General features: G+C 41.2%; 1 protein-coding gene across 1 annotated transcript in view; it reads left to right on the top strand.

The window, feature by feature from the left end:
- TMTC2 (transmembrane O-mannosyltransferase targeting cadherins 2) overlaps positions 1-15,641 on the top strand; it is a 197,425-nt gene that overhangs the window by 106,867 nt on the left and 74,917 nt on the right. Inside the window, exon 4 of the mRNA XM_083463090.1 lies at positions 12,208-12,322. Coding sequence (XP_083319216.1) covers positions 12,208-12,322 — 115 coding nt within the window. The remainder of the gene's footprint in view (positions 1-12,207; positions 12,323-15,641) is intronic.

The following is a 15,641-nucleotide window of genomic DNA, read 5'->3' as shown; positions in this document are numbered from 1 at the left end:
TTTTCAAGCATACTCCAGGACTTGGATCTGCTGATTGCTATTTGTAGCAAAGCAAGCTACATTTAGCAATAAAGTTTTATAAATTGCAGCTTAAAAATGCAGACTAAGGGTGGGGAAATGGGTGCTGAGGTGCATAGTGTTATTATCCTGCTGTAAATAACAGTCCAGTATTTCAGAAACAAATGGATGGGAAGCAAAGGTTGCCTTCCTTTGATGGGAAGAAGCTTTCTGTTGGAACCTTTGGGTTCAACCCATAATGTTTAGAAAGTTTATCCCCTTTAGAAGAACTTCAGACCTCTGTATTAGTTTTCTGGCAACATTACTCATCACATTTGATAGCATCATGAAATTATCTGGCACTCCTGAAACTACAGTTACATAGCAAAATATGAGACAGATCAGATTCAGTGATGTTCATAGAGGCTACCAAAACTTGGAAAAGTTCTCTTCTCTTCAGCTCTTTCACATTCTTAGACACACTTCTTCATATCTACTTCCTGTGGTTCCATTATTATAGCAGTGGAAACAGCAGATATCTTATATGATACATGGAAGAATATAGTTCCTGCTGTTGTATATAGATACAGCAACACATCAGTATGTTTTTCATGTCCATAAGGGATTTCAGACTATTGTGAACGTAGCACTCAATTCTGAACAGTTTTGGCTGTTATGCAGATATGTACATTTTTCTCACAAAGTGAATTGCCTGAGCTGTTCCTGCATCTTCTGTGAATGCATTTTGTTTCTGGAGAAATTGTTAAGTTTCTACTTCAGATATTCCTTCAGAAGCAAAAAAGAAAGGAGAACAAACATAGTTTTTGCATCATTTTGTGCATCAAGCTGTTTGCTTGCTCATGCATAATGTACATATATGTGCTGGACAGAACCCTTGATGAATGAATCAGTTTTGAGAAGATGGGAGAGTAAACAGGTTGGCATTTCTGTTCCTTTATGTTTTGATAGTAATATCAGATTTATATTTTCTGGGCCCTAGGGGGTAGGTAGATATCACTTGCTTTTCCTTAAGAAAAAAACAAAACATTTAACAAAAATATCTTCCCATACTAGCTGCCCAGCCTAGCAATTGATACTGCTTGAAGAAAAGATGGGATATATATGTAATAATAGATAAATGCAATGCTTGTTCTCCATGCAATCAAACAGAGAAATGAAGCCAGTAAATAATTTGTTGACAAGTAATGCACAACTAGCAATGACTCTTAAGTGAAATGGCACTAACAATTTATCTATGCTGTCTTCCAGATGTTTTTCCTGTATTACCACTCCTATTTCCCAGGATTCTTTGGGGGATTCCACCACTGTTTAAAGTGGTATGATGCTGCTTTAAATGTATAGTGCAGATGAGACCTGCAATACTAAGTGCAGAGAGTAACCCAAATTCTTAAGATTCTCACTAAGTGAACTCCAACATCAGATAACCAACATAAACTTCTCCTAGTTAACACGATATGATTTTTTATGTAATTCAGACAATCCAGTATTAATTAACCTTGTTCTCAGTAGCACTCCTTTAATACTAGAATTTCAGGATTCTAAATAATAATTAATAATAATTTTATTATTAATACCCCTGGGCAGCTTACAGATGTCTTCTAAAAGTTACCATGGGTAGTTCTTTATCTCCTTGACCTAGGAATATATTTGGGCCTGCATTTATATATTTATTTATCTGAAGGGGTGGGGTTTAAATGGGACATGAGGGAGAGATCCGAACTTTGTAGGAATGCCGAGATCTGAAATGAAGGAAATATACCACTTTAGCCAACAACTAGGTTATCTTTGTGGTCATGTGGTCATGAGGACAAGTCTTTTTCTCTGCTGCCATTTTTTTTTTTACGCTTATTGATAGTTACCGGAAAGGTGAGACTAAAAGAGCTACTCTTTGTAAGGTACAAATGACACACATGCCTCTAGCCTGCTTTCCTAAGTGAGACAGAGAGCTTGCGATAAAGATGGATAAGATAGGAATGCTTCCCCTCTCGCCATTCTCTCTTTTGCTTTCCCAATGGCCCACCCCTGTAGCCCTCGGTCTGTTAGGCTGAAGTGCAGCAGACGAGGCACCCCTGAATGTGCAAGGTCACCTACATGATTAGATCAGCCAACTTGCTGCAGAAACTCAGCCTCAGAAAATGAGAAGTGGGGAGGGCCGGCCCTCGGGAGCACTAGCTGGGGCTAATGACCATGTTCCCATTCTCATCTGAAGGGATGCCTGAACAAAGCTTAGAGCAGCCTTTCTCAACCTGTGGGTCCTCAGATGTTGTTGAACTACAACTCCCATCACCCCTAGCTAGCAAGGCAGGAGCTCAGGGATGATGGGAGTTGTAGTCCAACAACATCTGGGGACCCACGGGATGAGAACCGCTGGCTTAGAGAATTATTCATTTATTCAACTTCATCTCATTTTATGAATCGCTTGTCATGAAACCCCCCAAACCAATTTAACAATGAAAGGCTATGAGTGGCAGCTATCCATGATAGCGATGCTGTGCCTTTCCAGTTGGGGGCAGCTATGTTTTTGATACCAGTTGCTGGAAACCACAAGAGGGGAGAGTTCCTTTGGGCTCAGGTCCTGCTTGCAGGTTTTCCACAGGCATCTGGTTGTCTACTGTGAGAGCAGGACGGTGGACTAGGTCTGATCCAGCAGGCTATCGTGTTCTTATGAAAACCAATAGAAAAACAACTTTGCCTCCCATAGGGACTGGGATAAAAATCTTCGCTTTAAAAGGCTTGTTGAAAAAGGAAGGCACTGAAGAAAACAGGAGAGATGGCAACAGGAGGAAGTACTGAAGTTCAGGTGCTGCCATACCAAAAGTTGTTTGCTCACATCCTATAAAATGGACCTCCTAATAAAATGGAAACTGCAGAATTGATTTGATTTGGCAGTGATTGATTTGGCAGATATGGGGTGAGATTATTCATAGAATCATAGAACTGTAGGATTGGAAGGGACCATGAGGAACATCTACTCCAAGTCCAAGCAGTGCAGGAATATTTTGCTGAACATGGGGCTCGAACCATGAACCTTAGGCTAAGAGTCGCATGCTTTACTGACTGAGCTATCAACAGATGTTATTTTTGGAACTTAATTTTCTAGGAGTTCTCATTAAAAAGGTTAAATAAACTGAATACTTTTTTTGAAAGTGAGCTCTGAGAACAATTGGAGAAGTTCTGCAGAATACTGTTAGGTTCAGGATTACTTGAGAAACAGAAATAAAATAGGAATATAGCCCTTCCGATCGACAGGGCAGGTAGAGCGCCATTTCATATTTATGTAGTTCGTGAGCAAAGTGAAAATGAGCTACTCCAAAATGCATAACACACAGTTTTGCTCACTTTCGGGGAAGGAAAGGATACCCAAGAGTACCACCTGAAAGGAATATTGTGCTGCTGCCTAAAATTCTCATATGCAAAGGCCAGTCTGTTTGACCCCAAGTTGGCAGGGAATCTGCCAGTCATTAACTGAGCAGAAGCTGCAGAGTAAAGATTGGGAAGATCACCTCTGCATGTTTGCCCATTTGCTTTTCTGATATACTCAGGGTTTGGGGGGGTTGGTTAATGTTATATTTAAATAACTCCAAATTAGTTGAGTCACACCGTTTAACAGTGGCTTTCTTTGTTTTTGTTTTTAGTAGGATCAGGAGAAGAGTGGCTGTGGTTAATTAAGGTGAACTCTTCCTTAAGTAAAATTATTAGTAATAGTAATAGTATTGTTTATGCTCCACCCATCTGGCTGCAACTTTCTTTTGAATGTTTGAACAATGGTTTGCAGTTGATCTTAAGAGCTTAAGTTCAGACAATTGGCGTAAATTAATATGGGATTGTGGACAGTATTGGCTGTACATACCTCTAAATTTCATTGTTTGTCTTATTTCAGACGGATATCTTACATCCTATAGGAAAGCAAATTATAAACACTTGGCCAGGCTCCACTTGCTTCTCCTGGGAAAACCATTTTTATTTGCATACATACATCAGCTGTCATTTGCACAGCAAGACCCGTGCACAGCTTATGCTGTGATGTTATAATGATATATTCTAATTGCTTTTTTCCTGGTGTAGTAAGTTGTAGGATCAGGCCATTGGTTCCAATTAAATAAACACATTCTAGTCTATTTGGCCAGGGTGCTCTCAAATGCCTCTCAGATTTTGAAATACATTTTGTCAACACCTTCATGTCCTTTTGTGCATATCATATATGAACCGATAAATCTAGGAAGAAATCATAGGGATCATAGCAATACATTTTGGTGTCAACCATATAAGCTGCATTTGATTGAAGAAAGCTGTTATAACCACATTGTCAAAAGTTCTTGTAAAATCTATTTTCGTATTACTAAAATGAATTTCAGACTTGTGGAACAATTGACTAGTGTATACCAACTCCCATTGGTAGTGATTCCTAAATTCTTGAAATAAATTGAACAGTGACATTGAACAAACTATATTCATGACATTGCTAATGCAAAAAAGTATACCTTATGGACGTTATAAGAAATATTGGTTGTCAGACTTGAGCTAGCATGAGCAATTGCAGATATTTGCTTGTATGTAAAATGAATGCATAAAACAGATTAATTTTGGAACTTGAGCTTGTAGAAAACATTTATTTATTAAGAAATGAGTTATAAGAGCATTTATTTTGGCGAGTTAAAACCTTGGCTTGCAGTAACAGAATTAATCTAAGAGATGCTGACAGATTTCTCATATTACATAAAATTCCAGACGCAGATAAAATTAAAGTGTATTCCAGAAATGTGTATACAGTTTTATACCTTTTGCTTTGCAGGGCACAAGATATTCCAAGGGCTTTGTTTCCTGAGCACCCAGAAATAATGATGCTTTCAACTAGGTTTTTAAAAAATGTTTTCTACACTTGATGGTAGTAGAACTCAGAATGCTGAACAGTACATTCCAGAAGGCCAGAGCAACACAGGTGCCTAATATGTACTTGAATATGCTGTGGGATTAACAGTTCACTGTGATATGCAAATTTGAAATGATGATTAGGCTCTGCACTGATTCCCTCACCCCACCCCAGGAGATTTGGCAACTTGAAGGCAGTGAATTCAGGCTCACACAATGACATCCTGCCTTTAGAGGCACCTCCCCATGGTGATTTATTGAAAATTACTTTGCGAAGTGCAGGTACTTCTTCAGTGCGTCACAGAAGTGTTGATGATTATTAATATCAGTCAAGTGCTCAAGGGAAGATAAGAGGTTTTCAAGTACTTTTGACAGAGAACAGAAGCAACTGATGTGATTCACCTTGAAAACTAGTATCTACAATATTAGGCTGTTTTTTGTTTTGAGGAGCTTCAGACGTGAGAAAAGAGATGCTTTAGCTGCTGGTTTCAGGGGAATTGACACAAGCCCTAATGAAAGTAGCGGATGTTGCAGCGCAACTGAACCTACTTGATGTGTGTTGTACATCTTTATTTATGTTTTGCCACTGTACTTTATAGCATGCTATGAAAAGGTGGTGAGGAAAAGGTGGTGAGGATTAGGAAAGGTGGTGCAGGGTGATGTATAACACCAAACCTAATCTGTCATGGTCTAGGAATTTGATGCCCATAAAAGTTTAATAACAAACAAAAAAGAGGAGATTTAGTGGTCATATTGGATTTATTTCTAATCTTCTAAAACTTATAGGTGAATGGTGCTCATCAAAACTGTTCAGCTGAGAGCCCCTTTATATTGAACAGTCTCATCCCCAGTGACAGAATAAGCTGTTCCACTGGCTATTGCATTTAGTGCTTCTGGTTGCTGATTTTGGCTGGTACCCTCAGTAGATATCTGTACAGTGGTACCTCAGGTTATATACGCTTCAGGTTACATACGCTTCAGGTTACAGACTCCGCTAACCCAGAAATATTACCTCAGGTTAAGTACTTTGCTTCAGGATGAGAACAGAAATTGTGCTCCGGCGGCGCGGCAGCAGCAGGAGGCCCCATTAGCTAAAGTGGTGCTTCAGGTTAAGAACAGTTTCAGGTTAAATATGGACCTCCGGAATGAATTAAGTACTTAACCTGAGGTACCACTGTATAATAGGTAGCCACAGGGTTCCATCTTGTTCCCAGTGCTGCATATATAAAGTCACTGGGAAATGTCATTAGAAGATTCAGGGTAAAATAACACCAGTGTTAGGGAACGCGGATGGCACTGTGGTCTAAACCACTGAGCCTCTTGGGCTTGCCGATCAGAAGGTTGGTGGTTCAAATCCCTGCGATGGGGTGAGCTCCCATTGCTCGGTCCCAGCTCCTGCCAACCTAGCAGTTTGAAAGCACCCCAAAAAGAGCAAGCAGATAAATAAGTACCACTCCGACGGGAAGGTAAATGGCGTTTCCGTGTGCTGCTCTGGTGGTGGGAGACATAAAAGGAGCGTATGCTTTGCTTTCAAATCATAATTGGAAACTATGGTTTGAGTTGAGTTTCCAAGTTTGGATTGGAAACAAATTGTTGTTTCTGCAAAACCATTGTTTGCCCAGTTTGGACAGTTTGGAAAACTGTGGTTTGCTCACACTAGAAAAAAGTTAGAGGAGAGAACAGAGTTTGCATGGGAAGGAAAGAATGCATAAGCTTGAAGCTCACGATTTCACTTTGACCTCTGAACTAGGTCTACTGACATTTGTTCTGAAATCAATTTTGTCAGTTTTCCTTTAATATACCACAGCGTTTCATGGTTATGTATGAAGTCAATTTTGAAGTAACTATGCTGCAGCTAAGTGTTCACTCTGAACAAAAATGAATTGAAAAGGAGCCAAGGCAGTAAAGACAGCTTCTGCAAACAATGGAAACAAAGAATTTTAAAGAGAAAGGATTGAACTGTTCCAGCCTTTAGATGGTCACTGAATATGAAACAAGAGCCAAAACTGTTCTCTAATGCTAGAGGCATGTTTTCATAAATGGAAGTATTTTAAAGAGGAAATTTGCTTTGTCACAGAGGTATTTGTATTATTTTAAACTTGCTAATTTATGGCAACCATAGCGTTAGTGCTGAGTGATATAGGAAGAACATAAGGAATAAAACCCAGCAATATTCTAACCCTAAAGCACACATTAATAACAATATATCACCAAGACCTAAACGTTTTAGAGCTTGTCTTGCTTAGTATGCATTTCCTTCCATTAAATGAAGAAAACTTAGAATCTGATACAGTGGTGCCTCGCAAGACGAAATTAATTCGTTCCGCGAGTTTTTTTGTCTAGTGAATTTTTCATCTTGCGAAGCATGGTGTCGGAAAAGTTTTGGAAAAGCTTCAAAAATCACCAAAGTCTTCAAAAACCTCAAAAAAGGCTACCACACCGCGTTCTATGAGTTGCTCCTCGAAGTCAAGTCGCAACTGTATTAATGGTGTTAAGAAAAAGGAAACAAACTTGCAAGATGTTTTCGTCTTGCGAAGCAAGCCCATAGGGAAATTCATCTTGCGAAGCAGCTCAAAAACTGCAAAGCCCTTTCGTCTAGCGAATTTTTCGTCTTGCGAGGCATTCGTCTTGCGGGGCACCACTGTACTGTGGTTTAATTAGCTGAGCACCTTTGGAAGTGGTTTCATCAGTGTCTTCTGTAGGCAGTCATCCAGATTGGGCATTTGTTGTGTTTGTCCCTGTTTAGAGTAAATGCATCTGTAACACAGGGACAAGTACCTGCCCAGTCGTAATTCAACTCCACCCAGTATTCCATTTCTCAACCCCAAGTGTGTTTGTGAAATAGGAGCATATAGAGTATTACAGAGGAAATCCAACAATGCTCATTACATATATTTTTTTAATGTTTGTTTTCCATTGTGTATTAGCTACACACATAGCTCCCATTCCTGTAATCCAGCGAGTGGGGAGCCTATTGCTCTTCAGATGCTGTTGGATTCCAGTTTCCAGACCCATTCCCATTGCTGTCTAGAGGTGATGAAAGATGGGAGCAACATCTGGAAGGCCACAGGTTCCCTATCCTTCTTCTCATCCTCATTGTACATTTTGACTTAGATTTGGAACCCATTGACTGTAATTTAGTTTTGGCCACTTGTTGAGTGCATATTGTGAAAGCTACTATTTCACATGTCTGGGCCTGCCAGATTTGATGTTTCTCACTTACAATCAAATATTACAATCCACTATTTAGCAAAAGCAATGAATAAGGTCTCACAACGTTGCCAAATTACTCATTCCAAAGAGACATAAAAAGTGTTCATTTTTCAATACATCACATATTCTCTTGCCCAAACATAATGTGCTAATTTGGACGTTATTGCCATGTCCCATTTTCTGAAAAGCCATTCAGATAAAATGAGGGAGGGGATTCATTTCCTCCAATAGATTGAAACTGACATTTAAGTGGCTATCTCCACATTTTCTCCACATCTAAATATTTCAAAAGTACATTTATTGAGTGTTTTGAGTACTCTGAGATGTGTACGTTGACAGAAATCTATTGTTGTTCATACACCTTTTTGCCTGGGATCCAAACAGCTACCTTAGGCAAGCCCAAGGCGTTGCTTATAGCCAGTGGGATTTCCCTCTTTCAACAGCCGATTCCCAGGCTGTATTGCAAACAGTGGTTGAAAATGTAAGTTTCAAAAGCATCCTGACACTTGTCACGAGGGCCTGCCATTCACGAAACAGAAGACCAAATCCCCCTTCAGGTATTTGAAGCCAATCGTGCTGTTCTTTCAATCTTAAACACTTTAGATAATGCTGCAGTTGTGTTTGTTTAACTTTATTGTGTATATGGTATCATAGGAAGCACTCTTTCCCATGTAGTTTTGGTTGTGAAGTCTTTCTTTTTTCATTTAAATGCACTAATTAAAGGAAATATGAAATACTTCTGTGGTCTAAAGAAGCTTGTCCCATACTAGCATCTTAGCAATTTTACTTTGCAAAGCAAAGTAAAGTAAAGGACCCCTTATGGGGTCCTTGCTGTGGGATCACATTCATCCAGTGCTTTACCAACTGCACTGGCTCCCGGTGGAGTACAGGGTCAGGTTTAAGGTGCTGGTTTTGACCTTTAAAGCCCTATGTTGCTTAGGACCCTCGCGCCTATGGGACCACCTCTTCTAGTATGCCCCGCGGAGGACCTTAAGGTCCATAAATAACAACACTTTGGAGGTCCCCTTTTGGCTAAGATCAAGTGTAGTGTAGTGTAGTGTAGTCCCGAGCCTCAAGGAGCTTAGATTGGTCTCAACTAGGTCCAGGGCCTTTTCAGCACTGGCCCCGACTTGGTGGAACGCTCTGTCACAAGAGACCAGGGCCCTGCAGGATTTGACATCTTTCCACAGGACCTGCAAGATGGAGCTGTTCTGCTTGGCCTTCGGCTTGGACTCGCTCTGACCCCTTATATGGGATTTGCTATATAAATTTTCCCTTGGCTTTTTTGCTCGCCCATGTAGGACCAGCATGGATAGCTGGCTTGGGTGAATACTTGGTGTTTCCTCCCTTTATGGTCTTGATTTATGGGCTACTACTAAAATGAGACTGCATTTTAAACTGTATTTTAAGCTGTATTTTAAGTCGTATTTTAATTTACTGTCCCCCCCCCCATTACGTTTTATTGTAATTTATATTTGGTTGTAGCCGCCCTGAGCCTGGCCCTGGCCGGGGAGGGCGGGGTATAAATTATTTATTTATTTATTTATTTATTTATTTATTTATTTATTTATTTATTATTATGTTTGTGATACATGTGAGTGTATCTATTGTCCATTATTTAATACTGCCTCTGCCAGCCAGTTACTAGCCTAGTGCTCTTAAGACATTGATGCACCTGCCTGATTTGGAAGATATAAATGTTGGAGCTGAACTACAGTATATGAAGCTACACAGAATGTTGAGAGTCAGTCTAAAAATATATAGGAAAATGATGCAGAGAATATTGCATTCTGCAAAGGAGAATCCCTTGGTTTTGACCAAGCCATGGATATCCCTATAATTCCCCTCCCTCCATCTTCTATTTCTTTATTTCCTAGCGACTTGGGCAGAATCAATAATGTTCTTGTTTTCTGTTGCCCAGATCCGATAGCTTGAACTTTCCCGTTTCACACCGTAACACAAATGTTGTAGGGACATCTACTCACTTGTTCACAAATCTATGTCTCATTTGTCTATTCTTGCATACCAGTGTACTTCAGTTGTTCACATGGTAATGCTCCCTGATCCATCTACTTGTCTATTGATTTCAAGCATACTTGGTAGGTTTCTGGATGAAACATCTGCTCTAGACCCATTCCAGTCCGGCTTCCGCGCTGGTCATGGGACCGAGACGGCTCTGGTCGCCCTAACAGATGATCTCCGCAGGCAGCTGGATCGAGGCGGGTCAGGGCTGCTGATTCTTCTAGATCTGTCAGCAGCCTTTGACATGGTCGATCACGAACTCCTGGACCACCGCCTTGCCGACGTGGGGATCCAGGGCACAGTCCTTCAATGGCTGCGCTCGTTTCTCTCTGGTCGGGGACAGAGGGTGGCGCTTGGGGGGGAATTGTCATCACGCCACTCCTTGGTGTGTGGAGTGCCTCAGGGTGCAATTCTCTCCCCGATGCTTTTTAACATCTTTATGCGCCCCCTCGCCCAGCTTGTCCGGAGTTTTGGGCTGGGTTGCCATCAGTATGCTGATGACACCCAACTCTATCTGTTGATGGATGGCCATCCTGACTCGGCCCCAGACACGCTGACCAGATGTCTGGAAGCGGTGGCTGGATGGTTACGTGGGAGCCGGTTGAAGTTAAATCCTTCGAAGACAGAGGTCCTCTGGCTGGGGCGGGACGATATGGGATCGAGGGGGCAACTCCCATCTCTTGCGGGGGTGCAATTAGTGCCAGCACCGTCCGTTAAGAGTTTGGGTGTAATCTTCGATACCTCCCTCTCTATGGAGTCGCAGATTACAGCTATAACAAAGGCGGCATTTTTTCATCTCCGCCAAGCTAAGCAGTTGGCCCCTTATCTCTCTCGTCCTGACCTAGCCACTGTGATCCATGCGACGGTCACCTCCAGACTGGATTATTGTAACTCGCTCTACGTGGGGCTGCCCTTGAGACTGACCCAGAAACTCCAGCGGGTGCAGAATGCCGCGGCGAGACTCCTTATGGGGTCTTCGCTGCGAGAGCACATTCATCCGGTATTATACCAGCTGCACTGGCTCCCGGTGGAGTACAGGATCAGGTTTAAGGTGCTGGTTTTAACCTTTAAAGCCCTATACGGCCTAGGACCCTCGTACCTACGGGACCGCCTCTCCTGGTATGCCCCACAGAGAAACCTACGGTCTGCAAATAATAACATCCTCAAGGTCCCAGGCCTCAGAGAGGTTAGGCTGGCCTCAACTAGAGCCAGGGCCTTCTCGGCTGCGGCTCCAAACTGGTGGAATGCTCTGTCACAAGAGACTAGGGCCCTGCGGGACCTGACATCTTTCCGCAGGGCCTGCAAGACAGAGTTGTTCCGCCAGGCTTTTGGTCAGGGCGCAGCCTGACTCCCTCCTCTGGCAACCTGCACAGAATTTTGTTTAATCGGTTGCCATCAATTTGATTTTAACTAATTTTTATAATGAAATATTTTTAGAATGTGTTATTATTTGATTGTTTATTTGATTGTTGTTAGCCGCCCTGAGCCCGGCTTTGGCTGGGGAGGGCGGGATATAAATAAAAATTTATTATTATTATTATTATTATTATTATTATTATGATACGGTAATTGCTTTTATGTCCCATTGAAATCCTGATTGTTTATGTCCTGCCTCTGAAGGTGAGTTTTTCTGAATAGAAGTCATTTATAAATAAAACAGTATAAAAGTGCCCATGCTACAAAGCTGATGCTCTTGAAGTGTGCTATCTCAAGGGGAATTTCCTCTTTTGTTATCCGAGGCCTGTGCAGGCTGCATGATTCAATTGCTGTGCCTCACTTGTTTGTTTCCTCTCAACTTTCAGCATTCCAGTGTTGCTCCTGATCCTACCAACAGATGACTTTTTTCCAATATATATGCACTCTGGGGATTAAACTGTAGAGCATGCATATTGTTGTTGCTAAAAGAAGAAACAATGCAGTATAATAAAAAGAGAGGATGTTTTCTTCTGCTGCTCCAGGATGGAGAAAAGAAAAGAGAGAGTTGTGTGGGTTTTTCTCCCTGAGGTCCTTCTTGATCTTCAGGTACTACATTCCATTTAATTGGATTGTCTCTCTCTCTGAATACTGCTTTTTTTCTCTTGGCAGCATGGGGTAACCTTGGAAATGTTCTGAAGAGTCAGAGCAAGATTTCTGAAGCTGAAAGCGCCTATAGGAATGCCTTGTACTACCGCAGCAACATGGCTGATATGCTTTATAATTTGTAAGTATGCATAGCTTTCCTTATGCTATTTTCATCTGCGAAGCCTGGTTGTGAATGAGGCCATTTATTTGGCTCCTGGAAATGGAGATGATATTTAGCTGTTGTTTTTTCTGCCTCTGCCCCCTTGCCCTTTCATTCATCATACTTCAAACTCAGATAGACAGGGTTCCTTCTGTTCTCCACATTTATCAGATCATCATGTATTTCAACTCTGTTCTGCGGTGAGTAGCAGAAGTTGATTTCCCTAAAGATCTGGTGTTCTGCTGCTGTGTCTCTGAATAGGCCCTTGCCTGTGTCCCAGCCCCTCCCCAACAAAGAGACCATTCACTAGTATTTCTCAGCATGCCCCAAAATCCTGAAGCAGTACAACTTTGCCTGTCAGCTTGAGTTAGGGAATCAACAATTATAGCCATTTCTCTTTGACACCCATCCTCGATGTTCTGGGGATCTCCTGTTTAGACCACTGTGTTGCAATCTGCATGGAGCTATCTTTAGAAAATGACTTGGAAGTTCAAGGTTAATGCAGTATTCTTGTAGTGAGCCTTCTAACAGTGGTGGAATTCAGAGAGAATACAATACCATATTTAGTTCATCTGAAATACTTGCCTATATAGTACTCCCGAGCCCAATTTTACCCCACTAGTGCTTAACTTTAAAGCCCAAAATGGCCTGGATCAGAGTCATGTTTCCCACAAATATATTTGTACTAAAAGTGGTTCACAGAACCTTTGGGAATGCATTCCTCCATCATTTATCCCTGCTGTGTGATATCTGTTGGGAATCTCCTGTTCTGCGTTCTATATGCTGCACAGTGAAGTTGTTGAGGTTAAGGAGAGTTTTCTGCCTTGTCACACCGATATGATGAAATTCATTCCTGAAAGAAACTGTCAACCTCTTTAATCAGTTTGTGTTATGTGAAGACTTTTTGAAGGCATCTTTGAGTACCTCTGGATAGGAAGGCTCTTGGTAAATACAAAGGGTGGTATTCAACTTGCTTTCATTCAAAAAGACCCATTGAAATTAATGGTCCTAACTTAGTCATGATCGTTCATTTCAATAGGACTATTCTGAGTAAAAGTTTGTAAACAATGTGTGTGGTGTGTGCAGTGCTATATATGTTGGTGCTAGGTTTATTTAGAATCACTGCAGCCTTAACTAGCTAGATACAGTCAGCCCCCTAGTCTGCCTTGCCTGTCCGAAAAGTTACCACTTGCTTAGTCAGGCCACTTAAGTTGTGTACCATATGGCACCTTCCTGTCTTCTTTGTTGTGCTACATATGAATTAATGTGAAATGAAATTAGAATACAGCTTCACAATATACCTTTCTCCGTAGCAACCATTGCTTTACAAAAAAATATATGTTTGGTGGTAATGTGTAATTGATAAATTAATCTTCATAACAACACCTGTTTAGGAATTGGAAGCTCATTTTCTAATATGCTGTAGAGATCAAGAAATGTGTAATGAAGAGTAAGTTTTGAAAATAAAAAGCATAAGATCAAACATGAACATTTCTAAAAGCAGGCTTATTGAAGCTATTGTTCGTTCTCTCTTTTCTGAAGCCAGGCATATGCAGAATTGCAAGAAGAACTGTAATGATGCATAAATATTTGACTTCTTCAGTGTAGAAGTACAGCGCATGCACGTACACACACACACACACACACGTTGTGGTCTTCATATCTTCCAGCGAAGATAACACTACTTCCATCTACTGCCCACAACAGTCATCATGATTTCACTCCTATGTAATGTCTGTTAGTTTCCATCTATGTATGTTCACTGAGAAGCCTGTACATATGCCAGCCTCCAGATGCATGAACCCATTTGAATATACTGATTTGGTCATGAATGCTACATTTTGATGGTATTGTTTATATGGTGCTTTATATATGTATATGGATATAGGATGTGACAAGATCATTAGCATTCTGACCATTATCAAATTGTTATAAATTGCACTGAATTGTTGTTGTTGTTCCTGCTGCTGTTTGGTAATTGACAGAAGATAAATCTTTTAAATAAAATACTTTTTTGGGAATTTGGTTATACTGAACCCAGGCATGCTGTATCAGTTGTTATCTGTCAACTGATACATTTCAGTGTGTTTTTAATTGTTTCCCCTTCCCAAATTCATTCCTAGTACATATTTCTCAGAGCATTAGCTAATTTGCCTTATACTGAATGAAGCCTTGTTTTCAACCAACACTTCCAGAGATTTATAGATGGTGAGTTACTACCTACCTTTAAGTCCTTTGGCTGATGTTAGAGGATGGCTAAACCCTGAATTCTTTGCCAAATGCCAATTATGCAGGAATCAATGATTTTCAGCTTAATCTGTCATTTAACTTTTATAAATCTCCTCTACAGAGATTTATGACAGTGCCCCTCATTTGTTATCTTGGCAAGTGCCGTTAAGATATGCCTATCTCTTCAGTATCTCTTTTTGAAAAGACAGAAGAGAAGTGGCTCTCTACAATATCTGAATCCTGCGTATTTGAGACTGGATCCAGGAATTAAGAGGTGAAACACAAGTGATGGGTTGAACTATGAACACATTTTATTTAAACTACATATGCATGGGGAAATGAGAAGAGTGGGGAAAGTGATCTTAACTTCAGCTTTTGGTGAGCCAAATCTTGCCCATTCTAAGGGACAGGACAAGGCATTTCCTTTTCCAGGCCCCAAAACTCTGAGCAGGTGCACAGATAAGCCTTAAGAATGCTCTGTATCCAGACCAAGGGCCTCATAGCCCAGACAGTGCTGCAGTGTGCTCACCTGTTACCTTAGCTAACCATAACCTTTCCCACACTTCCCTGCCAGCTTCACCATGAAATCATATTGACCATATCAACCTACTGAACAGCACCTACTCCTAAACACCAATCTTCTCTGAATCTAGTAGGCAAAGAAAGAAAGAAAAAACTCTGCTGTTCCAAATGTGCAGGCAAGCAAGAAATTCCTACACAGCCGTGAAACAACTGGTAAAGATAAAGGGTAAAGGGACCCCTGACCATTAGGTCTAGTCGTGGCCGACTCTGGGGTTGCGGCACTCATCTCGCTTTATTGGCCGAGGGAGCCAGCGTACAGGTCATGTGGCCAGCATGACTAAGCCGCTTCTGGCGAACCAGAGCAGCATACGGAAACGCTGTTTACCTTCCTGCCGGAGCGGTACCTATTTATCTACTTTCACTTTGACGTACTTTTGAACTGCTAGGTTGGCAGGAGCAGGGACCGAGCAATGGGAGCTCACCCCGTCATGGGGATTCGAACCTTCTGATCAGCAAGTCCTAGGCTCTGTGGTTTAACCCACAGTGC

This window comes from Podarcis liolepis (assembly GCF_965112155.1).
Source record: "Podarcis liolepis genome assembly, chromosome: 10".
In the NCBI taxonomy this organism is placed as follows: domain Eukaryota; kingdom Metazoa; phylum Chordata; class Lepidosauria; order Squamata; family Lacertidae; genus Podarcis; species Podarcis liolepis.
This window is presented reverse-complemented; position numbering and strand designations above follow the sequence as displayed.